Below are 27858 nucleotides of genomic sequence, written 5' to 3'. Positions count from 1 at the left end.
TATGTTTGGCACAGGAATATGGAAGCTTTGAAGTCACCCAGAATTCATTCTCAGACACCATATTAAGTTTCTATCTGCTTCAATATAATTCAAGGGCAGGAAATAAAATAAAATAATAAAAATGCAAAGGTTTGTGTGCTCCTGTGTGTTCTTGTGACATCAACAGAGGCCATTCTAATGAAACTTTACTGCTTTACCTTTCTGCACATAATTATCACCAACTCTCTCATTATAGGGGTGTTCTGATCATGGCATACTCTCTTCATATAGCTTAATCCCAACCTGTGTTAATTAGATTCCAGAAGCGATCCCCTTTAGTCTCTCACTTTACTCTTGCCCTTCCTTGTCAAGGCAAAACACTGATGTTGTATTTTCTTGCTCTAATAAGGAATTCACCTTGCTTACTCTCTGCCTTCCAACTGCTCTCTGGAGAGCCCTAACGTGTGCTTAAGCATCTTGCAAAGGTTTACTCGGAATGTCTGCAGCATGGGCAATAATTCCAAATGTTCTGTCTTTGCCCTGTCACTTTTAGGCTGGCATGATTCGCACAGACAAGGACGAGTTTTTCATTGAACCTCTGCAGAACGGGAAGCAGGAGGAGGAAGAAGGTCGGACACACCTGGTGTATCGCAGGGCAGCTGTCAAGAAAATGCTTCCCAGTGAGCATCCAGACATCCAGCAAAGAGGTAAGGCTGAGATGCTAATGGCATGTGATGTTTGAAGCTGAGCTAAAAGCGTTTATGTAATATTAAGTATCACTCTTAAACTACCACTGCCTTTTTGTCCTTGGTGAGGTAAATATCTTCTGTTTCCTTATGTTTTATTGCCTGGATTAAGTGGAGGAAGAACTGTCTTGCTCAATTAATTGTATACTAGTGGCCAGAATTTCCTGAACAGTTCTGGTTCCTCCATTGTTAACCGAAATAGCATGGGCCAATCATTAAAACATGAACAATTGGAAACTGAGAGTGGAGAGATAGAGATGGGGGGGGGGGGTGAATGCTGATCCACTTAAGGTAAGTTGACATACTGGAGGAGAAGGCACTTGAGACTAGCGATGTCTGAGAAATCTGGTTTAGGGTTGGAAATCCATTGGATTTCCTCGGCCTGCCTCTTCAGACTCCAGCCTGCTTTTCCAGTGCCCTAAATCTGCCTCATGCCAAGTTGTGTGGGTACTTGGGAGAAAGTGAAGCCTAGTGAGGTCACAAGGTTGGCTTGCACACACGCCACCTGTGTGCCTGCTGTGCAAGTGGAATTTGCTGCCATACACATGACTTGTGAGCTGTGCAAACTTTTCACAAGGCATGGTATACTTATGTCCTTCACATACTTTGCACAAAGATGCCACTAGCATTCCTGAGCATTTCTGCACTTGATCTCAGTTGAGCTTGCTTCCTGGACGGGGACAAGCATGAGAAAGATGTCTGGTGAACACAAGAGAACTGGATTCTGGTCCGATCTTCACATCCCCGCTTGAGCAGGGATGTATTTCACTCGGCGTCATTAGCCCTATTCAGCTGTTTACTTGAACACAAGAAGGCAACATGTGTGGAAGCAGCACCTAGGCTGTTCCATGCCCCAGTGTTCCTGCATGCACCACCCAGTCCCTCCATTCCCAACTCAGAGGTCTGAAGAAAAGCTGCGCACATGTAGCTGGATCCATTCGGAATCACCCTCCAGATCTTCATGTTGAATGTGCAAAGGTGAGGAGTGGCGTGAGTGGAGGCGGCATGCCTTGCAACCCGGGGCCCTCGCTCTCTGTGCCTTCATGGATTCAGGCTGGATCAAACCAGTTTTCCACCTGGTCCAGCATTCCATTTCCTCAGCGGCCAACCAGCTGCTCACAGGCTCCCTCAGGCAGGATGAGTGCAAGAGCTCCCTCCTGCCCAAGCTCCCCAGCAGCTGGTGGACATAAGCATGCTGCCTCTGGTGCCTGAGGAGGCTCACAGCCATCAGGAAGAATAACCATTGATACATCTCCATGATCACAGTCACCTCCCTGGTGGTCAGAGGAGTGGAAGAATGGAGGACTGGGCTTAGTATTGCCAGCATCTCGGTTCCAGCGTTGCTACGTGGCAACTGGTGCTTTTTTTGTATGCGGCCACTGAAGGGGTTTTCAGGAGTGGTTTTCTACTACATTGGTGTGTTGTTGCAGATGTCTTAGGAGAGGTTTCTGTTTGTTGGGAATGCAAGAGGCAGTTGTTCCTGGCACAGATTTCAGGGCCAGGGTAACATGGACTCTTTGGATGGAAAGGAGAAGGCTTTGTAAATGAGAGCCCCAGACACAGAGATGGCAGAGGCAGAGCAGGGCCTCTCTCAGGGCTGCCATCTCCAGGTTTTCAGACAGGTTTTGTGAACATCCAGAATCTGTCAGTGTCAAGAGCAGACATGAGACAGGAGCCAGACGAGTCTGGCACAGTCCTCCACCCCATGACGTGGCATCAGGAGAGAAGCGTTAGCCAACTAGAAGGGCTGCGGAAGTTGCCTGGTTCCAGAAGAATGCTCCCAGTCGGACAGGGTCCAGAGTGACTCAAAAGAAAGTTTATTGGAAGTCGTTTCTAGTTTGGGTTCAACAGACTGCTCTGTGCATGCTCAGAGACTCTTTCTTTGTTGGTTATAGTTTGCTGGATGTCCATTCGAAATAAAGACCTTTGGCAAATGAATGGTCTGTTGCTTTGAAAGAGAGCAGAGGGAAACCCCGCCTGCAGCACTGTTGTTGCGGTTGGAGTTTTCTTGCAATGACTGTGCTGCTCATATGTCTGACAAGGCCACGCTACCATAGTGTAGCAGAAGAGTCACATGGCCCCTCACATCTGCTGCATGACTTGCAGCCCCTTGAGGCTCCTCCTGGTGTGACTTATTTCTCTCCCAAGAGGGGCAAGAATGGAGAAGCTTGGCATGAATGGCACCTTGACTCAGTCAACCTGTGGCTTAGCAAAACCAGGTGGAAGGAAGGGTTTCTCTTCTTTCTCCATCACACCCTTTTTTTCAGCAACAGTCCCTGCTGCATGTATGAATTTGGGCATTGTTATAGTGGAACTGAGTCACTGCTGGTATGGGAAGATGTGGATTAGCTTGGATGCGTGCAAAGAGCAGCGTATTGGGGACCATCTGGGCAGGGTGGCCATGAAACCAGCACATGGCTAGGCTGTTGTCATTCTTCTGATACAGATTGCAGTGTTAACAATGTGTTTATGCAGATTATTTCAGTGTTGGGAAAACACTGAACCATCACATATTTTTCTCTGAAAAAAAGAGCTTGAACATAACCCAAACCTTATGGCACTCCTTTTTAAAATCTTAGATGCTAAAATAAATATTCACCAGCAAATAAAACACATGCAGAATAACAAACTTCTTTCAAATGTTGGCACAGGGTGCTCCATCAAGATAAATGCTCTCAGAAACAAGTGTAAGAATACAAAGCAGCTTGCTCTGTTCTGGAATTATTTGAAATAATATCCCATTAAGAGATTATCGCTTCCTGTTGACCTCATATGAGGGGCTGAAGAAAGAGCCTTCCTCATAGGATGCTGCCTTGCACTGAGTCAGATCTGTGGTCCATCTAGCCCTATATTGTTGACACTAACTGGCAGCAGCTCTGAAGGGGTTCAGGGTTCTTTCCTAGCCCTACCTGGAGATGCCAGAGATCAATTCTGGGCAGAACAGGAGGGGTGGTATATTACCACTGCCCACTTTCCCTCCCAAGGGCCCACCACTGCTGCTGCCCTATCTATCTGCTGCCCTAAATCGAACCTCTTCCAAGGTTCAATTTAGATGTCAAGAAGCGCTTCCTGACAGTTAGGACCCCAAGGATATGGAATGGGCTTCCCCGGGAGGTGGTTGAGGCCCCATCCGTGAGGGTGTTCAAGGATAGGCTGGACATGCACATGGTGGGCATGTCGTGAGCGGAGCCGGCTGGAGCAGGGGGTCAGGCTGGATGGCCCGGGAGGTCCCTTCTGACTCGCTCTGTTTCCATGTTTCACCACCAGTGGGTGCTCTGGAGAGCCCTTCTAGCTGCTGTAGCATTTGACACAAAAAGAGAATGGCTGGTGGAGCTCTTTAGGGCAGCCACTACCTTTTTTTGCCTTGCTATACAGAGAGTTGTGCAGCCAGGAGAAGTGGGTGCAGGAATCTCATGCAGTTGACGTGGCTGAAATGATTCCCATGGTATGTTAAAGAAACTTAGCTTTGCTTCCATTGGTTTGCCCACCACCGTTACGTAGTTCATATTTGTTTGCTGCTCCAGGGACATAGCATCTCCCTCCTACATTCCAGTCTTGCATTGGATCATTCATTCATAAGGAGAAAGGGAAAAGAATATATTACAAGCCCCTTAAAAGTAAGGGCATTTTACTTGTGTTACTGATAGCTTCTGGGCTTTCAAACATCTTTTGCTGGGTTCTTCAGTATTCAAATTTTCCACTCACTTCCATGTGTAGGTAATTAAATGGACACCTTGCCACCTTGCCAGTGCAAGCTTCCTTTTAGAATTGGACTCTTTGGCATTGAGTTGTATGTGGTTATGGTTTGTCCCATCCATCATTTTCAGCTAGGACTGAAGGAAGGCACTTGGCCAACAGCCTTAAACAGATTAGGCAAACTTTCCCTAGATGTGTTAGACTCCAGCTCGCATTATTCCCAGCTAGCCGGCATGACTTCTATCATGATAGCTGGGAATGATTGCAGTCTACCATATTGAGAGAGCACCAAACTGGGAAAGGCTGTTCTTTTCCATTTTTCATGGAAAATGCACAAGAATGTTAGCTTAATACTGATCAGGAGGGTGGGGTGATACAGAAATCTGTAGGAGTGTCCTTCTGTGACCCATATTCTCTTATCCTACATTCCCTGATAAGGAAAACAGTGTTCCATCTGCTACACATAACATGGATTCTCCCAAAATACTAGGCAAAGAGAACCTTCTGTATTGATGTTTTACAGACATTTTGTCTTTTAAGGAAATGGAATGTGCTTGAAGAGAACATATGCTAATACAAGTTTGTGTTGGGCTGGAGATAATTTCAGCTTCAATCAAAAAGTTTTGAGTTTAAAAAGAAAAGGAAATGCATCTTGGCCAGGCAATCTGTTTTTGGTTTAATCAGAGTAAGAGACTAACAGCTATCACATTTCCAGCATTTCTCGCAGAACACTACTTTATTAATCGACTGGAGTTATTAGCGTGTCCTAAACCAGCACCACTGTTAATAGCTCAATCACAACATTGATACATCACTACCAATTATAATAGTCCCAATTATCATGTGGGATAATGAAATGCGATGCTGCACCTATGAGGTACATGTTACCGCAGATGGTATGGGGAGCTGTCATCATCACCATCACCGTCTTTTTGCCACCAGAACAATTGTTCATTATTTCATTGTTTATTTTCACAATTGCAAAATCTTATTCATAAAAATAAAATGAAGAACAGTTACAGCACAATGCAGTGTAGCGGCCCATAAATAATCCGCCACACTTACTGGCATTTTATGGAAAGCAAAGAGATCCTGGAGGCAAAGGTCACGTCTGTGTTTCTGCTGCCCTGCAAAACACTTAGACAACCCATTCTACTATCTAAGAGTTTTGCATCCGTATGCAAGGTTACAGTTTGTATATGGTATATTAATAGGTGCTGCTGCCATATGATAAACAGCCACACTAGTAATCATTTGTAAATCTGCTGTTAAAGCTATGTCATTATGCTTTTCTGGAGAGGAAAAATAGTTGACCCAAAATTATGGAAAACTGTGACAGGGTTTTCTGACGTATCTCAGAGATACATAAAGTGGAAGAACTCTTTCATTACACCATATTCACCTGGCAAATCCTATTGATTTTTCTGCAGTATTTACACTACTGTTTAGAAGCCAATGCATACATTTGTTTGTTTATTTCATTCTCTGGAATTCCTGAAATGACTCCTAAATTGGCCAAAGTCTGGCTGCTAGCCATTCTAATTTAAAGAAACTCTGCTGGTTACCTTTAAAAAGGAATTGTTCCATTAGAAAACTGACATTTCTTTAGAGCCAGTCAATATTTCCCTTTCAGTGTGTACCCCTAGTGATTAATGAGAGTACTCTTATTGTGCAGTCAGTAAGGCAACAATAGCAATATTTTTATCTCTTATGTGCATGATAAATACATCTGCCTCCCCTCACCCCCACTTTTTTGTTGAGGATGCATAGATGTGATGGATTGTAAGTTTTACCATGATCCAGGCTTCCCTGCATAAGAAGCAGGGCTATGGACTTCTGAGGAAAATGAGTCTCAGGGGATTGTTCTACCAATGACTGTCACTACCGCTAACCATGAAGGTGGCTGATGCAGCTTCTTTTCCATAAAAAGAAGCAGCAGCAGCAGCAGCAGCAGCTGCTGCTGCTTTGAAGTAGTTTTATCACTAAACTTTGGATCCATCATGGGGGCTTTATTTTTCATCATACAGATAATGTGGCATGATGGATTGATTCTTATATTTATTTCTTGCTGATTTATATTCTCTTTCCATCCATGCTATTAACATGCAAAAAAGTCAATTCGTAAAATTCTTATTTCTTTTCTGTTATTTTAAAGCAGTTCAATACTTGAATACATTTAGATTTGTTAGCAAACCCTGAGAGTAAACTGGAATTAGCAAAATGGAGCCCTGTGTGGCCAAGTCTGCTGAGCACATGACCAAATCTTAATATTTAGCAAACACACACCTGAAGTATATACATGCCATAATTTTTGTGTACCTCCTGTGGCTTATACTGGATTGCTCAAGAATCTGATTGAGCTGCATTAAATATGGTCAGTGATTTCAGGCTGTTTGTGAATGGTGGGAAAGAGGATCAAGGTCATTTTCTTAGGATCTAAAAGCAAAGATGGAAAGCAGGATACATTTTAAAATGTTAATTTTCAGAAGCACTTTGCACAACAAAGTTGGCATCTTTATTCATCATTTTTCACTTAGTTCATAAAGCTTGGTATGAGACACCAATTGAGATGTATTTATTTGGAAGACCAGATGCTTTATTGAGGGAAGGTGGCTTCAATATGAAGGTTGCTTTGTTGCCATATGTACCACTTCCACAGATTTAAAGCTGAAGGTGATTCAGCCAGCAGCACCACAAAAATATGTGTTGTGTATATTGGTCGCCACAGAAGCTTGTTAAGAAAAAGCCAGTGGGCTCCACCAGACCTTAGCAGTGTAACATTCATGTTCCTGAGGCCCAGGATGTTGGTGTGGCCTCTTTCTGGCTGCAAGTTACTGCCTGCATACATTTTGTTTCTGAAAGATCTGTGAAAAATGCTGATGTTCATGTTCCTTTAAATGATATTCCTGTGATAATGGAATTAATTGCAGGACACCAAAAGCAGACATTTTTAAAAAGAGACTCATGTTTCAAGTCTGGAAGAATATACACTCACCTTCTTTCAGTCAAAAGGGGGTCTGAAAATCGTACTTCTCTTGCTACATTTGAACTTATATTGAAAAGTCTTTCATTTCTTCTTGTCTGGATATATGAACTGCTTATGTTAACGTATATATTTGAAACAGAAGAGTCAAATCTTTTTATCCTTTGTCGAAAATAAATAAGCAATATTGTTATTAGATGTTATGACTAGATAAGTTTCTTTTTTAATATATTCTTTTGGCTGGTATTGTTGTTTGTGGTTTCCCCCTTTTTGTTTTATGTTGTTACAATTGCAAATATGTAAACCTAGTTTAGTTTGGTTTGGATAGAAAATATTTTCATTACAAACTCTTGTTAGTGTTTCCGTATTTTAGACATAAAAGTAATTAAATAAGAGTTGCCTTTGGCACATTTTTGTAATATTAGACCAGCTCATATGTGTTTCTATAACATCCTCTTGAATCTGGAAAGTCTTTATTATTTTTCCATTAGTGAGGTAGGTGTGGAGCCTAAAGAATGTTTCTCCTATGATAACCACAGCGACTCTCTTTCCCTCCTTACCTGTGAAGGAGGTCATCTGATGAACTGGGTTATAGTCCACAAAAGTGTCTGACAGAATACATTTGTTAGTCTTCAAGGTGCCAAAAGATCCTTTGTTGTTTTTGCTGCAAAATACTAATGAGGCTACATCTCTGGAAATGGTTACCTATTAAGGGGATTCAACTTCTTTTTAAGACCTTCCATCGTGGCTTGAGGAGATGCAGAGCTGCTTTCAAAAAGTGTTGCTGTCTAAGGTCTTTGGCAAGCTTAGTGGTGGTGCCAAAAGGAGCCACTGGTAGGTCAGCATGTTCTGCCACCTCCTCCTCCCCCTTCTCTTCTAGATGAACAAATATAATGATGCAGCAGCAACATATACCTCCTCGTACATGAGCCGTCTCCAGTAGTGATGAAAAGAAATTCCTTCACCTTCCTCTTTCTTCAGATACACCGAATTCTGTGCACTGTTGCAGAACCAGAAACGTGCCTGACTGGACTATGAGTGAGATGAGAGATAAGGGGAAATAAGTGGGCTCTGAAACAAAATATTGCAATGCCTTCCTTTCCTGTTGCAATGCTTCTTCCTTTCCGGCTTTTGAAGTTGAAGTACCTTTCAGGGAAGGAGGATATTAAGGAAGGGGGAAAGGGACAATGCATATCCCCGCGCATCCTCCTCTGTCTGAAACCTTCCCTTGCTGTGCTACAGAAAGCTTTGAATCCTATCTCAAGGACTACATAGGACAGAGGTTTCTGGAAAATCTGTTCCTGTTCCCATACGTGCTCCTCAACTATCTCTGTATAGCGTAGGAAAAAGATTTTTGCTTTGTTGTTGTTTTTTTTACTTTCTGGCATGCATCTCCTGAGCTCTAAACTTCTTCCAGAATATTCACTATAAGCTATTTCCCCTCAGTTGTTTCCCCTGACTCATTGCCTCAGGGGAACATCCTAATATTCCAGTTCATTCACTGACACAACAGACTTTTGGTTCTGGTTCACCTCAGGTGCAAAGTTGCTGGCTCATGGGCCAAATGTGGCCCACAGAGGTTTCTTCTAGGGACGTTTCCATGCCACACTCCAAGGCCAGGAGAAGAATCCTGCTGCTATCTCCTATTAGTGACTGAAGAGAGTATCAGGGATTCTCAGGTCGTGGCTCAGCTGCGCGAGCCCTTTGTTCTCCCAACTGGACATTGGGTAGCATGCAAAGATGGCATGTGACATAGCCAATGCTTGGGGGAGTCGATTCACTGGGCACCAGCTGAATCTTTTCTCTGCACAGTAATAGGACACTGTGTCTTTGCCTGCACAGGGAAGAGTCAAACGGTGGGGCATGAGGTCAGAGGAGGAAAAGATGCTTTGGGATGGATTCCTGCTTTCCTTGTGGCATCTGATCTTCTGAATTCAACTAGGGAAGAATCTGGCCCACAAACCAAAAAGTCCCTTCCTTCCCCTACCCAGGGGTTAAGTTAGAGCATCATATAGAAACAATGGAGAAATCTAGGGTTTTTGTGTTACTGTTTCTATCTCAATATTCTATAAGTCTTGGAGGGTTCACAGGTACTTGTTGGATCTTCTGGAGTTTCTAAGATTTTCTTTCTTTTTCTCCTGGTTTATCAGAATGTATATACTCATACTGAGAAAGTCATTGCTGTATGTAGCTTCATTTCACTACTGCATGGATAGGCAGGCACTCAACCACTTGAGTTTGCTATTAGGCGAAATGGCTTTTTCTCAGTACGCCAGTACCTGATTCTATCTTGAAGCCCAGAAAGGAAGTATAAGCTGGAAAAGGCAGTGAAGGAGACTTGCCTTTGATGACTCATCTATCTATGTTCAAGTGCTCTTTGAGCTGCTACCAAGTCTTTGGCAGTCTGGGCCATCCAATGCTGTCCTCATGAAAAAGAAGCTAGGAAACATTTATTATGCTAATGTATGGATTTCATAATGTTGCTTCTTCCAAACCTATCCTCAGTCCTCAAGGATTGACGGTAAGCTTCTGGGCACAATATCGGGCGATAGCTATAAATATTTATCCCTCTAAACACTCCTGACTCTGTATACCCTTTGGGCTGTTTTCTTCAGTCTAATGCCCTCCAGATGGCTTAGACTACAACTCCCATCATTTCTGACCATTGACCACGCTGGCTGGAGCTTCTGGGAAGTAAAGTCCAAAATATCTATAGGGCGTCAGTTTGGGGAAAGTTGCCTTAGAGAATACTTCTGTGTTTATGAGCCCTCCTGCCCATTCAAGTACATAAGAGAACTTCTATGCCTCATGCCAGGCCCTAAGACATTAAAAAGCAGAATCCCCCAACTGACAGCTCCATAAATTTCAAAGCCCCTTTATAGAAAATCTCTTCGTTACATTCCATTGGCTGCCTTTAGGAGTCAGGCTAAAACATTGCTTAAGTTTAATCTTCTCTGGAATAAAAAGTTATTAGCTGTGGCCTTGATTTTGCTTACAGTTGCTTGTTCTTTATATTCCATGGTGTCTTCTTATATGTGAGATTCAAACTGCTTCATAGAAGAAGAGTATGACATAAATATTTTAAGAGAACAAATATGAAAAGCAAACTATCATTGTTTTAATGTTGGTCAGAGCCTACCAGAGAAACTAAAGCAGATTTATAAAGCAATCCTACTGGAGGAACCACCTTATCCCACAGCTTATGCTGCTAGGGAAGAGGGGAGTAAGAGACAATATTTTCTTTTTCCTTCTTTGGCTTCGACTGTTTTCCTTCATTCATTGCAATGGGGGAGAAATTATGTAGGTCAGCTCTAGGGCTGGCTTACATTTCCCCCAATTCTGGGTGGTACAGAAATGGCAGGGCATTGGGAACCTGTGGGTTTTATTCCCTTGAATCAAAATGTCCCCTTTTTGGCACTGTCCTTGTTGGCTCTCCAGTGTTGGAGAGACAAGAGCCAGGGAAGTTTCTAAACTGACTGGAAGGAGATTGGAAAAGCTGTATCCCACCTTTTAAAAATATGTATAATTTTAAATTGATTTTTATCATCTTTCAGCAAAACCAAACATCAGTAAAAAAAAACACAGAGAATACAAAATGAGAGTGGAACCACAAACACACATACAGAAAAAGGCAGGAAAACAATGCAACGCAACATACCACACCACAACACACACCATATGTAATGCTCAGAGTGGCTGGACCTCTCTCTGCCCTCAAAGGAAGAGAGCCTCTGACCCCCAGGTTAGCCTCCCAAGGACCAACCTCAGCACAGACAGAATATTCTAGAAGTTACTTTTTGCTTCTGTTCATCAGGCCCATTGACATTCTAGACAGCATTTGATTGAAACTATATTTTCAGCATAGGTACTAACCAAGATCTAAGGTAATTTTTGGATTGTTCAAGCCAAAGACTGTGACAAACACATGCAGAAGTAAATCAATATAATAATACTGAATTAAAATTTCACACCCTGCATCAAAGGATGAATAGATTTCAGGAATACGAAGATATAGGCATTAATACAAATTAGATCTCCCTACATCCACGGCAATTTTCAGCAAATTCATCTGATTTTTTTTTTCCTGTCCTGGCAAGAAGAACCCCAATAGCATTAGTATCACTCAAGAGAAGACAAACAGTTTCTGTATAAATGCTCATGCTCCCTCTAGTCAACAAAGCTTTCAAGAATCTCTCTTTGGCATCTGTATACAAAGAGCAAATTAAAATACAATGCATTAGTTCCTTGACTTGTTTTTGGCTGCAGATACTTACAGTTTGTTCCACTGGCACCTTGCATTGGCTCCTTATTGTTGCCTAAGATTTATTAAATGGAGATGCCAGAGGAATCTTTATTCACACAAAGCATGTGTTCCACCACTGGGCTAGAACTTAGCCATGGAACTTCGAAGTCAAGCATTAAAGTGGGTGTAAAATGATGCAAGCATTCATTTTTTAAAGACATACTTTTTATGTTTCATACCCCCACTTGGTGGAGCCAAATATATGAGTCATTGTTAAATAAAAATATAAGGTCCTCTGGGGATTACACATCAAGTTACGGGTTCATATGGCATTAACCCTGGACATACAAAGCAAGGTTACATTTCTGCATTTTGCTAAAAAGGAAACTAGCAATTATCGATTAAAATGACATAATACCAATAAAAATGACAAAAAGCAGGAGCTTTTGTACAATAACAACAACAAAGGCCAATTCAGTGAGCTCTAGAATTAAAATAGCTTCCAATGACTTAAAAAAAAAAAACTAAACCAAAACATGTTCCTGGATCCAACCTAAGTACTGAAAATATCCAAACAACATAAACAGTACAATGACAAAATATAATGATAGACGCTTCAAGGATCCCTTGAATCTCTACAGTCAGTTAAGGGCTGCCTTGGTTGTGGTAAACCATCTTCACTAATCAAAGCCTATAGGCATTCCTTTCAGGTTGCCTAAAATAATCTCCAGCAGAGTCTTGTTTGAAGCGAATCATGAAGAGCAACTCTCAGGGCATGCAAACCACAGCAGCAACTTCAATCAGTAAAACTTACTGAGAACAGCCTGGGCAGGAGACGAGACCACAGTGCCTGAGCGCTGATGTGGGCACTTCTGGGTACGACAAGCCAGAGGACCATTGCTCTGCATTTGTCTGTGGAGGCAACATACATTTTCAGGCCTGGATGGCATACAGGACAACAGTGAATGAGGTGCCTGAGCGGAGACTGTTGATAGGGGACTCAGGCTGACCCCATTCGATCTGCACATGCAAAGCCAAGATCAGCTGTGAGTTGCTAAATCATGTGTCATGGGATGCAGCGCAGGCGGATGCATGGGCGTGCTGCTTCCATACCTGCATGCATATTTTACCTGCAGAAGGTTGAAGAACTCAGTGAATCAGTAGTTTGGCCTAGTATAAGAAGCAGCTTCATCGGCTTTCCATTTTATTGAGCATGAACTGTAGACAACACACTCCTAGCAATTACTCCTGGGCAGTACTTCTTCATGCAATTTTTTTGACAGGCAATTGGTCACTGCTCTTCTGCCCATCTTTCATTATGATTCTTCTGGGATAAAAGAAACGGTTAACTTGAGATGAAACTACTTGAGATAATAATAGACTTGCAGTGCAAACCTATGCATGTTTCTATAATGTAAATCCCAGTGATCAGGTTGGAGTTTGCAGCCTGCTCTGCCAACTTTTGATGGTACCCTTTATGTTATAAGATGGTTGGATTTATAGTGCATAGTATCATTTTCACTAGGAAAGAAGGTAGAATGTGACAATAGTCAATAGACAATAGTCTACCACTTGGATATCAGACATTTAACTTCACAGTATGATTGACATTGTTATGACCACTGTTATAGATTTGGCAGATCCTCAGCGTTTCTCAAATAGAACAAATAGAATCCCACACAATACTTTATTTATTAAAAGCTATTTTTCCTCCTGTCCTCTCTCAGAAGTCTCAGGACGTTGAGATTTGAAATTATGTGGGATAGAGAGTCTAGACAAATTTCCAGCTAGCATTTTAAAAACAAGCCTCCAAAACCAAAGTAATAGCATTTTCTAGTTGAAGTATTTTTCAGAGGTTTTGAGTTCATTCATTAAGCAAGAATCCATGCCTATTTAAGGCCTAATCTAACCATTTTACTGGTACTGTTTTGCACAGATCAGCACATACCGTGTACTCTTTTATATTTTACAGCTCTAGCGGTTTTGTTGGCACATTGTGTGCGTGTTTATGGACCACATATACAACACCATTAGCACTATATCCTAATAAACAATGTTATGTTAGACAAAACCTGGAGCTATGAATGAGTCCTTATATCCTTGGTTGAATCCTTAAATTCTCTTATTATGCTTTCTTCTATTGCCTGCAGTAGAAGATCCACGTGCAAGGTCTTAAGTGATATAAAAATGAATAAGATATTCCAGCTGGTTTTGAGCATTGTCAGCTGTGCGTTTGTTTGTAGGAGATATGCTGCTTGGAGTTCAGCCTAGGAAAACATCTTTTTGATGTGCTGTCATTGTCTCTGCTTGACTTAAATGGTGGTGATAATGATGGCAACAGCACTGGCTGTTCTCATAGCCATGTGCAGAATGAGGACCAAGACTTTGTGACAACGTCAGCTAATCCCATTGGGATTTATTTTATTTATTTATTTTTGCAGGGGCTGGCAGGATAGGAGCAGGCTCTAGGTTTGCTGCTAATAAACACTTTGCTAGTCCCGTATGTTTTCCTGATTTTAGCACTTCAAAATCCAAGTTGGGTTTGGCAATGTGGGGAGCTTGACTTGGTATGTGCTGTTTAAGGGGAGTGGAACTAAGGATGGTCAAGAACTTAGTCTAGCCTGCAGATTGGCCTGATTTTGGACCATCTGGATTAGTAAATGGATTGGAATGCAGTTATCTGTCAGATTACACATGTTTGTGAATTTTGCAATAGAATTCTTGGCTCAAGCAATGTACAAAAATGTATGACTTTAGGATAAAATGTTTACCAAAGCATGCATTTTAGGGGGAAATGCATAGGAAAAAGTGTGTATAGCTGCAGTTTTGTGCATGGGTTCCCCCTACCCCAATAAAATCAACTGAATGATGTTGAAATGGAGTGGAATGGATTTATAACTGAAGACATGTGAAACTCTGGGCTGAAACACATAAGGCTGCTTCTTGGAATAAATCTGTGTTATCCTTTTTCAACATCCTGATCAGCTAAGAAATGGTTTGTGCCAGTAGCTGTTGCATCCTAATAGTTCTCTTGAGAAATTAATCTCTGTACCTAATAGCTCAGGAAAAAACATAAGTCTGACCTTTCTGTCTTTCATTCATTTGCTCCCCTTTCCCCTATAACCCTGCTGCCTTTCAACTCTGTTCATTTCAGGAAGGTCTATAGCTTTTAAAGGTATGCAGGTCATCATGCTTACATATGGTTGCTATATTTTGCTTTTAGCCTTTATAACAGTTGCAGATGGTTGTTTCCAGCCTCATGTGGCCATGCTCCCTTTTCCTGGCCTCATCTACTTAAATGACCACCAATAATTTAGTGATTTCCTGGGTTTTGCCTGTCCCCTTATTTTTGCCTGTTCCTGGTTGAGCTGCTCTTCCTAACACTTAGATCATGGAAGTAAGAGCTTTAAAATGAAACGTGCTGGTCTGACCCATCACTGGAAAGTGGCCTCTGTAAATTTCTCCAAATGTGGTTTGGCCCTTCAGCAGAAAGAGGTTTGGCATTATTATTACTTATTTTATTTCTGCGCCACCCAATAGCCAAAATTCTCTGGGTGGTTTGGCACAACACAATAAAAGTTTAGCACAAAGCACAATAAAATACAATATAAAATAATATAACAATAAAAACATCATATAAATCGCACAATTAAATTTTAAAGCAAATTTAAACAACTTAAGTGCCTAATCAATTTAAAACAACAAGACGTGTTAAACAGCAATATTTTTAATTGTTTTAAGTATATAGCCCCTCAGCTTTTGCAAAGGCTTAAAGCAATGCTTTTTTTTTCTACTTGCCAGTGATTATGATATAATATAATATAATAGGTTTTGGGGAAAAGCTGCAACATATTTAAAGATGTACTTTAATTAAAACAAGTTCCTAACTCTGTAATATTGACAAATAGATGTGGAGAAACTGTTACATTCAGGGTAGTTTTATTTGTAATCTCCAGGTGTTTTTCTTGAAGAGTTTAGTCTCATGTGTTCAGGGAACCAGACTGAATTGATATTTCCATGGCAACACTTTGTGACATTTCGGAGGCTGACATCAAGTCTTTAAATTAGCAGAATAGGGTTACCAAGACAAAGTAAAAATCTTTTGGTATGTCATGAAATTGCACATGCAGAAGTATTTTAAAAATGTGGTATAGACAATAGTGTTAACAATGTTGACAATGTAAAATTTTAGCTGTTTAACAGAATAGTGAAGAGTTAGAGTAGAAATAGCCTTTGGAACGTGATTGCTACCATTTCCTATACTGTCTGAATCTTGATTAGCCAACTCAAACGATTATCATTATGCATCTTCATTGCATGGTAAAGTCAGGTGAGATTGATAAATAGGTGACAAATATCTGACTAGCTGAACCTTTTGAATGTCAGATACCATTCCTGAATGATGGGTGACTAAAATTGTGCAACAGAACTTCTAGGCTGCAGTGGTAAGAAGCCAAATAGGCTTCTGTACCCACAAAATTGTATTATAGTGGCAGGAAGAGTATGTACACGGCCTGCTTCTTTGTGTGCCTGAAGCAGACTGAAAAGAGATCCTCATGTAATGCAGAGATTCTCATGTAAAAGAGAGCCTCATGTAATCTTGTTTTCTGTCCAAACATGCATAGTATTGTAGCGTACAATCTAAGTTACATCCAGGACCTGCCTTGCGTGCATAAAGGAACCCACTCACACGGCCACATATTACTTCATAACCGGGACAGAAATATCTTGAGATTAAAACATTCCTTAATTTCTGCCGGGGTCACCAGAAGGCTGGTGAGCCAGCTGCAAACATTTCTGGGGAAGATGGGCACACATATCTTGGCTGCATCGAGACTGAGCCCTTGTATGTGTACTATGAGAAGCTACCACTGAAGTCTTTCTAGAAGCTCCAGTTGTTAGGGAAGGTAACAGCTAGATTGCTGACCAGGGCCAGTCTCTTGAGGCATGTATTTCCTCTTCTACATCAACAGCAGCAATTCCTGAACTATTTGCAGGTGTGATTCAAAGTGCAGGATATCACCTTTAGAGTCATAGGTGAACATAGGAACAACATGGGACATTGCCTTATCTCAAGTCAGACTCTTGCTCCATCTACCCAAGTATGCTGACACTGACTGGCCAGTGATTCTCCCGTGTTTCAGGCAGAATTTTTCCCCAGCCCTATCTGCAGCTGCCAGGGTTAAAAGCAGGTGTGCTCCATTGAGCTTTGGCCTTTTTCAACAGGATCAGTTCCAGCGTATTTAAATATTCAGACCATCCCTGAAATTCACTGGGACAGAGCCTCCATCAGAGGTACAATTAGTGGGGATGAATATAAAGGCTTTCTCAGCAGTGGTACCCACTTTTAGAAACTCCCTGCACTGATCAATCAAGCCAAAAATCATATGGCTCAATTTTTCACTGTATTTCACTTTGTTTTATTCAAAGTCTTTTGCTGAGAAATTGCTTCATTTTTGTTGTGATTCTCCCTTTTGAGTATGATCTTTTTTGGGGGGGGGGGAGGTGTAGGAATTTAATCTGTGGCTCATTATGGTTACTTTTAAAAGTTGTTATGGGATTGTATTATTCTTAGCTGCCTTGAGTGAGTTAAGTTCTAGTGTTGAAAGGCAGATACGAGCATCCTTAATACACAAATAAATACGAGGGGCGTTCAATGTATTCTTGGTATCAGCGTGAAGAAAAAGGAATAATACATTGAAATAATTTTTATTTTTCAATGTAATCCCCCATAACTTCAATACACTTATTACACCTAGAAATTAACTTTTCAATTCCCTGTAAAAAATACCCTTCTTCCTTGTATAAAAATGTGTGTTAATTGCCGCCTTGAGCTCTTCATCGTCGGAAAATCACTTCCCACGAATATATTTTTTTAAATTCAGGAATAGGTAGCAGTCACTGGGGGCCATGTCTGGGCCATAGGTGGGTGGTTTATTTCTTCAAAACCACAGTCTCGCACAGCAGCCTTTGAAACACGTGCCGTGTGAACGGACGCGTTGTCGTGAAGAAGCAATACTCCTGTGGTCAGTTTTCCCCACCTTTTTTCTTTAATTGCTTCTCTTAAATTACGCAGAGTGGTTGCATAAGATGCTGCATTTATGGTTTCACCTTTTTTTGTGTACTCGATCAATAAAATTCCATTTGAGTCCCAAAACATTGTGGCCATGATTTTTCTGGCCGATGGAGTGACTTTGAATTTCTTCGGAGGGTCAGCACCTTTGTTATGCCACTGCATGGATTCCTGCTGACTTTCAGGGTCATAGTGATGAATCCAAGTTTCATCTCCAGTAACAATCCGGTCAGAAATACTTGATGGATCTTCACCACAGAGCTCTAAAAACTCCCTACAGCACTTGACTCGCACTTGTTTCTGGAGCGCCATGAGCATTCATGGCACCCATCTTGCACAGACCTTTGAAAGGTTAAGATGGTCATGAAAAATAGTAAATATGGTACCAACGGATAGGTTTGTCATCTCTGCTAACATTTTGATTTTTATTCAGGCATCTTCCAATACAAGTTTCTCAATTTTTTACACATTTTCTTTCGTAGTGGCAGTAACCGGCCCGCCCGAGCGAGGGTCATCTTCAATGCTTTCTCTGCCCCTTTTAAATTCACTTGACCACTTTTGAACAGTAGATAATGAAGGTGCAGAGTCCTGGTAAATGGCCACTTTCTCTTCGTGAATGATTTTTTTACTTATTCCTTGTTTTGTAAGGAACTTAATCACAGCGTGGTGCTTGATTTTCTTCAACATTGTTGCATCAGTCATCATGGTCGTCTTTCACTGAGGATTACTAGGGAACTAATGATCACACTTATTTGAAATTTTGCATGTATACCCTCAGATAGTGTCATTAGCTCATGAAATAATTAAATTACCCACATCAATAATAAATCAATCCGATACCAAGAATACATTGAACGCCCCTTGTAAACTGATTTCTTTCTCCCTTGTTAAACAAAAATAGAAAAATCAAAACACTGGAGTTAGGAAGTTATGCCACTTCAGCCACTCAGTGTCAGCAGCTTTAATGCCACAGGCACAAAACAATATTGGTGGAAAAGTTGAAGGATCTGCTCCATATGGATTCTGACAATTATTCTCATCTGTTTCTTTTCTGTTCCTGTTTCTTAAGAATTTTTGTTGTTGTTAGTCGCGAAGTCGTGTCCGACCAATCATGACCCCATGGACAACATTCCTCCAGGCCTTCCTGTCCTCCACCATACCCCAGAGTCCACTTAAGCTCACACCAACTGCTTCAGTGACTCCATCCAGCCACCTCATTCTCTGCCGTCCCCTTCTTCTTTTGCCATCTATTGTTCCCAGCATTAGGCTCTTCTCCAGGGAGTCCTTCCTTCTCATTAGGTGGCCAAAGTATTTGAGTTCCATCTTCAGTATCTGGCCTTCTAAAGAGCAGTCAGGGTTGATCTCCTCTAGGACTGACCGGTTGGATCGCCTTACAGTCCAAGGGACTCACAGGAGTCTCGTCCAGCACCACAATTCAAAGGCCTCAGGTCTTTGGCACTCAGTCTTCCTTATGGTCCAGCTTTCACAGCCATACATTGCAACCGAGAAAACCATAGCCTTGATTATATGCACTTTTGTTGGCAGGGTGATGTCTCTGCTTTTTTGTATGCTGTCTAGATTTGCCATAGCTTTCCTCCCCAGGAGCAAGCATCTTTTAATTTCTTGGCTGCAGTCCCCATCTGTGGTGATTTAGACTCTGATTTACTTGAATCTGAAAAAGAGGAACAAAAATTGTTCTTATTTACAAAGTGGGATATTTGAACCTAACGCCTTAAGATTGCGCAGCAGATTCAAATAAGATGTCCAATTCTGGCTGAGAAATCCCTCTATCAAGGGAGACTTGGCTTGTTTCTTCACTGATAGTCTTCCATGACTTTGAAAATTTGAGCTAAAGCAGTCTTTGGTGATCCCTTGGAAAATGAGTTTATTTCCTGAACTTCTGTTCTGTATCTTTTTTATTGTTGAAAGGCTGATATTGTTTGTTATGGATATGGTGTCCAATACCACAAAGATTTTGTTGTGGATGGAAAGTCAGGTGTTGATTTAGGCTCAATCCTGTGGCTGGTAGATGTTGTCTGATTGTCCAAAGGAAATCTTAGAGTTCCTGAAACACATTACAAGGTTGAAGCTGGAACTCAGACCTCAGAGTGCCTTCCTTCTGCCATCCGGTGCAATATTTTTCTGTATTGGCAGCAGCCATACCAATCTCTGAACCGGGTTTGGGGAGGTGTGGAGGAGGGCAGGAATGGGAGGAGTCAGGATGATGCATCCCAGTGGGGTGTCAGCCTGTCTGCTTTGGAGCAAGTGCAAAATACTTAGGTGAAATTGGCCATCTTAAGTGTTCTGTGGGTGAAGAGAAGTACAAAATTGTCCTTCTCCTACTCACTTCTTCTGACTTCAATAGGATGCCTGTTAGCTTCCGTGTTCAGAGAGTTATGGGCAGCCACATTGATGGCACTTTTATAGTACAATCCTATACATATCTACTCAGAAGTCAGTCCTATTTGTATCCCAGGTAAGTGTGTGTAGGATCATGCCCTTAGTAACTATGTAAGGCTGGATCAACCCTGACTGCTCTTTAGAAGGCCAGATAGTGAAGATGAAACTCAAATACTTTGGCCACCTAACAAGAAGGAAGGACTCCCTGGAGAAGAGCCTAATGCTGGGAACAATAGATGGCAAAAGAAGAAGGGGATGGCAGAGGATGAGGTGGCTAGATGGAGTCACTGAAGCAGTCAGTGTGAGCTTAAGTGGACTCCGGGGGATGGTGAAGGACAGGGAGAGCTGAAGGAATGTTGTCCATGGGATCGCGATGGGTCGGACACGACTTCGCAACTAACAACAACAAGAACAAGGCTGGAATCCATACTATGGTTGCAATCCTATATCATTTTCCTCTCTGTTAACTCTATTGAACTCAATACCATTTACTTCTGAATAGTTATATATAGGATTGCAGTGTAATTAACAAAATAAATAAGAGCATTTTAGTACCATAATCATAGCCATTTACATTTTGTTTTGCTTCCACAGAGGACATTTTTTGACACAGAGGCTGCAATCCTATACCCACTAACCAGAGATTAAGCACTAATGTATTCAGTGGGACTTCCTCCTGAGTTAGACATGCATAGATTCCCCTGTTGATTTGTAAACAGGGAATCTTGAACTGTTCAAGTTAATGATTTCCATCCATGCCGCCTACAGATTTTGAAAGACGCTCAGGCAAGACAGCTCTAGACGGCTCCTGGCTGGGCTCAGCTTGTTCCCTCACTGCTTTTTGTTCTTCGTTCTCTTCCTCGTGTGGGCTTGGTTTGTACATTGTGCTGAACCATGATGGGTTGTTTTTATGCGTGGCTGCAGGGTGGCTTATCATGACACCTAACCTGGAACACTGGCTGTGTTGACAGTTTTGCAAACAGGACACCCTGAGAATCAGCAGCTTATACTGGTGTTGTTTAGGGTAACTTGTTCATAGGGTGGCCTCTCATATGGCCAATTGACCGCTGCCTCTCCTTGTATTCTCACTAGTGCTGCTGCCTATCTACTCATCCCTTCAAGACCCCTATGCCTTTTTTTTCCAGTTGCAAATGTGTTTCTATTTTCCATGGGCCAGAACCTTAAATCCCTTGATCTGATGTGGGGGGTGATGTCCCTCTTGAGCCAGCAACCACAGTGGACCAAGTTCAGGAAGGGTGCTGATGTAAGAAATTAAGAAATGAGGAATCCTACCACAAAAGTCCCTGGGGTGTCTTCTGGCAGTGGCTGGAAGGACTGAGAGAGGCCATGGGAGGAACATATCTTAGCAAGCTGCCAAATGGGTGATTGTCCATGAGGAGGAATGGACAAACCATCCACCCAAGGTGGCTTATTTTCAGCATGGCTTGTTATTGGTTACTTGTTGACAAGCAGAGGACCAGTGAGCAGGCAGGTTGGGCATCGATTTCTCCTCCTCTTCCCCATCACGACCTTTATATGGCCCAGTGCAACAGGCAGGCAAACAAGTAGGTTCCAAACATGAGGGGAGCTACAACTACAGGAAGGTCTTGTCAGTGCCTATACCTGGAATGAAGGATGTGGGCATTTGGTTAAATCCATTCCATCTATGTCTTATGGATTGTCAGACATCTTTCATCCTGCCATCTGCTCACTGATAGAATCTCCTTTTTTTTTTTTTTGATAAAAAAGTATCATTTATTTGCAAACGTGCATTAGTGCTAGTATGTACATTTGTGTTTATTACATTTGTTTAACGTCAGTATTGCCCAATAGCCAAAACTGTCTGGGTGGTTTACAACAGTTCCAAACAGGACTATGATATAATAAAAACACTGTAAAATTTCCATAATACAACATTTTAAAAGCGTTTAAACATTGAATACAATGATTAGCTACAACAGGATGTAATACAGAACAGACCTGTTAAAAACACCAGATGGGACAACCCCCACAAACCATTAAATAACTTTAGGCATCTTTAACATGACACTGAAAGGATGAGTTCATTCTGTAGTCGATGTTCATCGGCAGTAATGTGCAATTGCACAAATCCCTCCAAAGTAAAAACAGCAAGCAAGCAAGCAAGCAAAAGCAGGTCTGCAAGTGCACACAATCCGTGTGATCTAGGAAGAGCCAGCCCACTGCAGAATCTGTGGGTTGGGTTGACAGAAATGCAGTTGAAATCATTGTGAATTTCTCCAGCTTCCCTAGCTGGCATGGTGGTTCTTGGCAGGTGCCCATCCAGGCTTATTCTTGAGAGTGGCCCATAATTCTGGTATGTTTACTCAGAAGTAAGTCACTACAAAGGTCAGTGAGAGTTTTTCCCAGGTAAATTTCCCTAGCATCCCAGCCTAAATTGTTCAGACCGCAGCTGCATATGCTTGTGTGCATCCTTTCATCACTGTCATGATCTCCGCTGTCACTAAATTCCTGTGAAAATACAATGCTGATACTTCTGCAATGGTTATGGCTCCAGCCTGTTACATTCTGGTCAGGCCATTGCTTGAACATGTGTCAGAGAAAGATACATGTTGACAGGGTTCAGCATAGCTGCATGAAAATAACAGTGGGAGCCTGCCTTCCAAAAGGAAAAGCCAGGAAGGGATGCACGCTGTATAACATAAAACAAAACAGAACACTGAACCATAGCAAGAATCCCATGGCCAGTTATTTTCTCATGAAGGTGGTGGCTGCTCTTGTTTATGGGGACTAGCAGCTGTCAATCATTGCCATTGAGGCATGCTAAGGAACAGCAGTGCTCTACCAAAAGAAGCTGGCATGAAGATCCACCAAAGCACATTCAGTGCTTGAAAGATACTTCCTGCTTCAGTACAACTCATAAAGTCATAAGACTGCAATCCTCTGGCCATTTCCCTAGATGTCAGCCCCAGTGAACATGGTGAGGCTTACTTCTTGGTAAACAAGCATGGGGTTGTGTGGAAACAGTACCGTACTATGAATGTCTACTTAAAAGTACATCCCATGCCATACAGTGTGGTTAACTTCCAGGTGGGTATAAAGTACCAGTGTGATGCTGATTGCCAGTGTGCTGTAGTGGTGAAGAGGCTGGACTAGGACTCAGGAGGTCGGAGTTGTAGTCACCACTCAGCCATGAAACTCACTAGGTGATTTTGGGCCAGCCATAGGCTGTCAGCTTAACCTTCACAGGGTTCCTGTGCTGATAAAAAGGAGAGAAAGAGAACCTCATAAGCTGTCTTGGGTTCCTTGCAAAAGAAGAAAGGCAGGATATAAAACTAATGTCGTAACAACAACAAATTCAAGCAGCGTATGTTTCATGGAGAAATCCAAATTTTAACTTTTCAGTGCAGAATTCTGGTCCATATGGCCATGGTGCCCTAACTCAAAGTCTACACTGGGTGCAAATGGCATGCAATCATTGCTGTCAATCCTTCACAGATGAGTGCATGATCAACATCTTACTCCCCTCCCCTCTTTATTTTGTTTAATTTGTAAATGCTGTCCCAGCTGGAAACATAATCCTCTTTTTCCTACCTATGCAAGTGATATTTGCTCTTTATGAGTTGTGTTGTTCAGGCTCTAAATCCTCTGCATTCTCAAGAAAGCCATTCTAAGGATTTCACCTTCTGTATCATCTCAAACATCTGTGCATATAAACATCCTATGCACAGGAGGCCTTTATGATGTCCCTATTAGATTATGCACACGTTTATCTATTTAAGAACGCTCACCCCAGGGTAAAGGTCCTTTTGCGCTCTGGAAGGACTTGCTTAGATATATAAAAACGCAGACCGCATCCTGATGGTGCCGCCTTAACCCCAGCTGCTCTTAAACGATTAGCATGGGAGCTGAAGCAATCCTGTGTTATCTGCTCAGATGTAAGTCCTAGTGATTTCAACTGGACTTACTCCCAAGTAAAGGGGTATGGGATTGCAGCCCTACAATACCTACAATTGGAGCCATGCATGCCTAGTCAGAAGTAAGTCCCACTCAATGAGACTCGCTCACATTCCTATGTATAGCAATGGCACCCATCATTTATGCCCTCGAGAGCCACACTGGCTATCTGCTGTGGTGCACATGCATGTGCAGAAGGACACACACACACAAACACATGTTCTTGGGTGCATGTGCATGCACACATGCATAGTCATATTCTACAGGGACACAGCGTACCCCTTACTTCAGCTTCTAGTGCCCCGAATCTTTGGTTCTCTGACCTTGCTCTGCTTGTGCTGCTGACCGCTGAAGCCCCACGCGACTGCTTCTGGAACTATGTTTGTATCTTCTAATTGCCTGTGCTTGGACTTGCATGTTCCTTGGGTCTCTCTTGTGGACCCCTCCTTCTTGCCTGGTAGGGCAGTGCCTCTGACCATTGCCAGTTTATTGATTTGCCCTCCACTGCCTTAATGCTGAGACTGACTCAGCCCAAGGAGGATGCTACTCCTGGGTGTCTTTCTGTTAATTCCACTGCTTCACCCAGGATTGCAAGGACATGATGCCCCACAGATATAAGCTGAATCACTGACCCACATCTCGTGTAGTCCGGTGCGTCCCCCCAACCCCCCTTTGCTACTGAAAGCTCTGGTGGTTGCCTCCTATGAGTTTATTGTGGTAGTTTTCGTATTTCTTTAACATGTTGCTAACCCCTTATCTTCCCTCTACCTAGACACCAAAACAAAGTTGTTTTGTGCAATTTCATTAGCACTCTCTGTATGGAATCATTAGCGTTACAGAATGTAGCAAATTTCTTTAAGAACTTAAGAAAGCAAGGAAAGCCCTGCTGGACCAGACCCAAGGTTCATCTAGTCCAGCACTCCATTCACAGGGTGGCAAACCAGCTGCCCTCAGGATCTCTCCAGCAGGAGGGGTGCAAGACCTCCTCCTGCCCAAGCTCCTCAGCAAGTGGTGCATGCAGGCAGGCCACCTCTGGGAAAGGAGGCAGGACATAGTCCAAAACCCGCTGATAGCCACCTACTGCATTAATCTGTCCAATCCCTTTTTAAAGCCATTGCTTCCCATGGTAGCAAATTCCATAGTTTAACTATATGCTGTGTGAAGAAGGACTTCCTTTCTGACATTCTGACAGTCTGACATATGAGCCCCAGCAAAGGTGATTATGTTGGGGGAGGCACTGTCTTCAATTTTTGGGTGCGTTTTTTCATCCACTGAGGTTGGGCAGTGCAACATCCCGGTGGCATCATCACACAGTGATTAGGGCCCTCTATGCATGCACAGAATGCATGAGAGTTGTTGCCAAGCAGCACTGTGATTCTGGTTGAGAGTAGAATTGACCTTGATGCCGATTCTGATGCCGTTCAGAATTGCCCTTGATGCCGATTCTGGGTGAGAGCAGAATTGCCCTTGGTGCCCTTGGCTACCACTCTTGCTGAATGGTGGCTTCATGCAGTGGACTTGGCAGCTGGAGGTGCTCCGGGTCATGCCTGTGTTGTGCTGGCGTTTGCTTGGATATAGTGGCTGCATGGTTCAGTGGGATCCCAGGACTGGCCTCCAGATTGCCTGAAATTTAATCAGAGCAGAAGAGAGATCACTTTCCAGCTGGAAATTCCTCTCAATCCATTAGTTCCATATAGCCTCAAAGCACAGTTTAAATCAAGTGCCAGAATAGAGTGCATTTTCCATTGTTCCTTTCATTCTGGATTGGCTCCAAACCAAAGTCCTCAGAACCTTGATGTTCACAGCTGGATATAAGCGTGGTGGTTTGGCCCCATCAGTCACTTAGTGCTTTGTTGTAAAGCAAACTTTTGACATGGATGCACTCATAAATAACCAGTTCAAGGTCACAAAAATGGTTTAGGGACTAGCCCCCCCCCCCCCCCAAATCCTATGATTGCATTCTTGCCCACAATTTGCTGTACTTAAGCCTAGGAATGTGTGGGAAATTTTCTCTGTCTAGCTTACTTTATCAGTATACCTAACTTGTACCTCTCTGACCTGAGTGCAATTTGCGGTCAGAAATCAGTATGTTTCCAAGCTTGCAATGCTTTCTGCTAAACAAAATGAAGTGCATATGACAGCATATGCAATCAAACAGCACATTGATTTCTAGAATACACACAAACGCAATAGTCAGTGGGCATAGGTGTCCTAAAATATGTACATTTAAAAAGTGCTCATATATGTATATATAAAGGTGAATTTTATGGAATGTGAATGCATTTCCATTTATATTTATAAATATTAATCTATATATTTGTTTATAAATAAATTTATAATCTATATTTATAAATAGAAACCTATATATCTGTTTATAAATAAATTTATAATTTGTATTTATAATTTTTTATTTTTTTTAAAACTTGCAAGCTTTTGCAGGAATGGGATAGAATAAAGTGGGCTGTAAAAACCTAACAATCTCAGTAGTACAACCATGGTTTGTTCGTTCATTCATTTGGTCTTTGTTTCTTAGCAGATCTGTCCCAAAATCTTTTTCTTCTTTGTGGTACTCAAAGGCCCAACATTCATCGTAGTCAAGTTATTCTAATGCATGAGGGAGAAAATCCCACAACCACATCTCTCTCTGTGTGTGACAAGAAATGCATTAACAACAAATTCAGTAAGTGGTAACTTGCTACCCTTTCATAACACCCACAGTCGTCTGCCTGAGGCAGTCATTTTGCTCTGTCTAATGGTAGGGCCTCTCTTTCCCCTTGTTGTGAGGCTTTATGTTTGCTTTACAAGTTTACAACATGAAGTGTTGTTATTTCTGTATCTATTTTTGGTTTGCTCAGTCTTCAAGTGTTGTAAGCAATGCTATTGAAACTGAATCTTTCTATCAAAGTTATGTTCCAGTTAAATAAGTTTAAATATGCATCACTTTAGTTTGGATTTTATGTCCTTAAGCTTAAGAAAGCCGGAAAACAATAACAGGAACAATAAAGTGACACCTGTACTTTTACATTTGGGGGCCGCTTTATTTAAATAGTTAGAGTTGGGATTTTCTCTTCAGTTGAATAAATCTGTCTGACTGAACAGAGTCTACACAGTGTTTGATGTTTTCAAAACATGTTTCACCAGAATAGTTCTTATTATGACAATTATATTTTGGGCTATGAATAGCTGATTAAATCATCCTAATTAAATCACTTTGCATGTGTAATAGACGTACAGCCAAGAAACAGCAACATTTAAAATTAGGTAATTCTGCCAGGCATCTGGATATTATTTGGACGCTTGTTAAAAAGCTTGTTTTGTGCTTCAGATTTCTTTTCACATTTTCATGTGGTCAGTGGGCACATTTTGTAAATTTTAAAGAGATAATGAAGCACTGATCTTTCAGCAATGAAAACGCAAAGACATATACCAATTTGTGCACATTAATAATTCTATGAAGTTGAGAACCACCCAGAGAGCTTTGGCTCTTGTGAAGCATAGATATGCAATCAATCAATCAAATAAATATGTATTTTTATTGACAAAACCAGAATATCTCTATTGACAACTGGAAATGGAATAAAGCCACCTGCTTCAAAGCAACGACCTCAGGTTAATATGAGTGAAAAATTGGGAGCATAAATCTGCCTCCATCTGTTCTTTTTGGGGGTGGGGTGGAGAAATGGAGGGAATATTCTCCTTTTGAAAAGCCAAATATAAATCATTGTGCTATGGTATATGCTAACTGCTATGTGGTAAATGATGCCAGGCTAATGTATCAAGTCTACGGCTTTAAATAGATGGC

General features: G+C 41.8%; 1 protein-coding gene across 2 annotated transcripts in view; it reads left to right on the top strand.

Annotated features, from left to right (window-relative positions):
- The window catches only part of ADAMTS2 (ADAM metallopeptidase with thrombospondin type 1 motif 2), a 281226-nt gene that overhangs the window by 136955 nt on the left and 116413 nt on the right, over positions 1–27858 (top strand). For both annotated transcript variants that reach the window (XM_044454174.1, XM_044454173.1), the window contains exon 3: positions 533–686. In XM_044454174.1, the coding sequence (XP_044310109.1) occupies positions 533–686 (154 nt within the window). The remainder of the gene's footprint in view (positions 1–532; positions 687–27858) is intronic.

This window comes from Varanus komodoensis, unplaced genomic scaffold (assembly GCF_004798865.1).
Source record: "Varanus komodoensis strain SLA01 unplaced genomic scaffold, ASM479886v1 scaffold7_3, whole genome shotgun sequence".
NCBI classification, from domain to species: Eukaryota; Metazoa; Chordata; class Lepidosauria; order Squamata; family Varanidae; genus Varanus; species Varanus komodoensis.
Note: the sequence above shows the minus strand (reverse complement) of the source record. Positions and strands in the feature narration are given on the sequence as shown.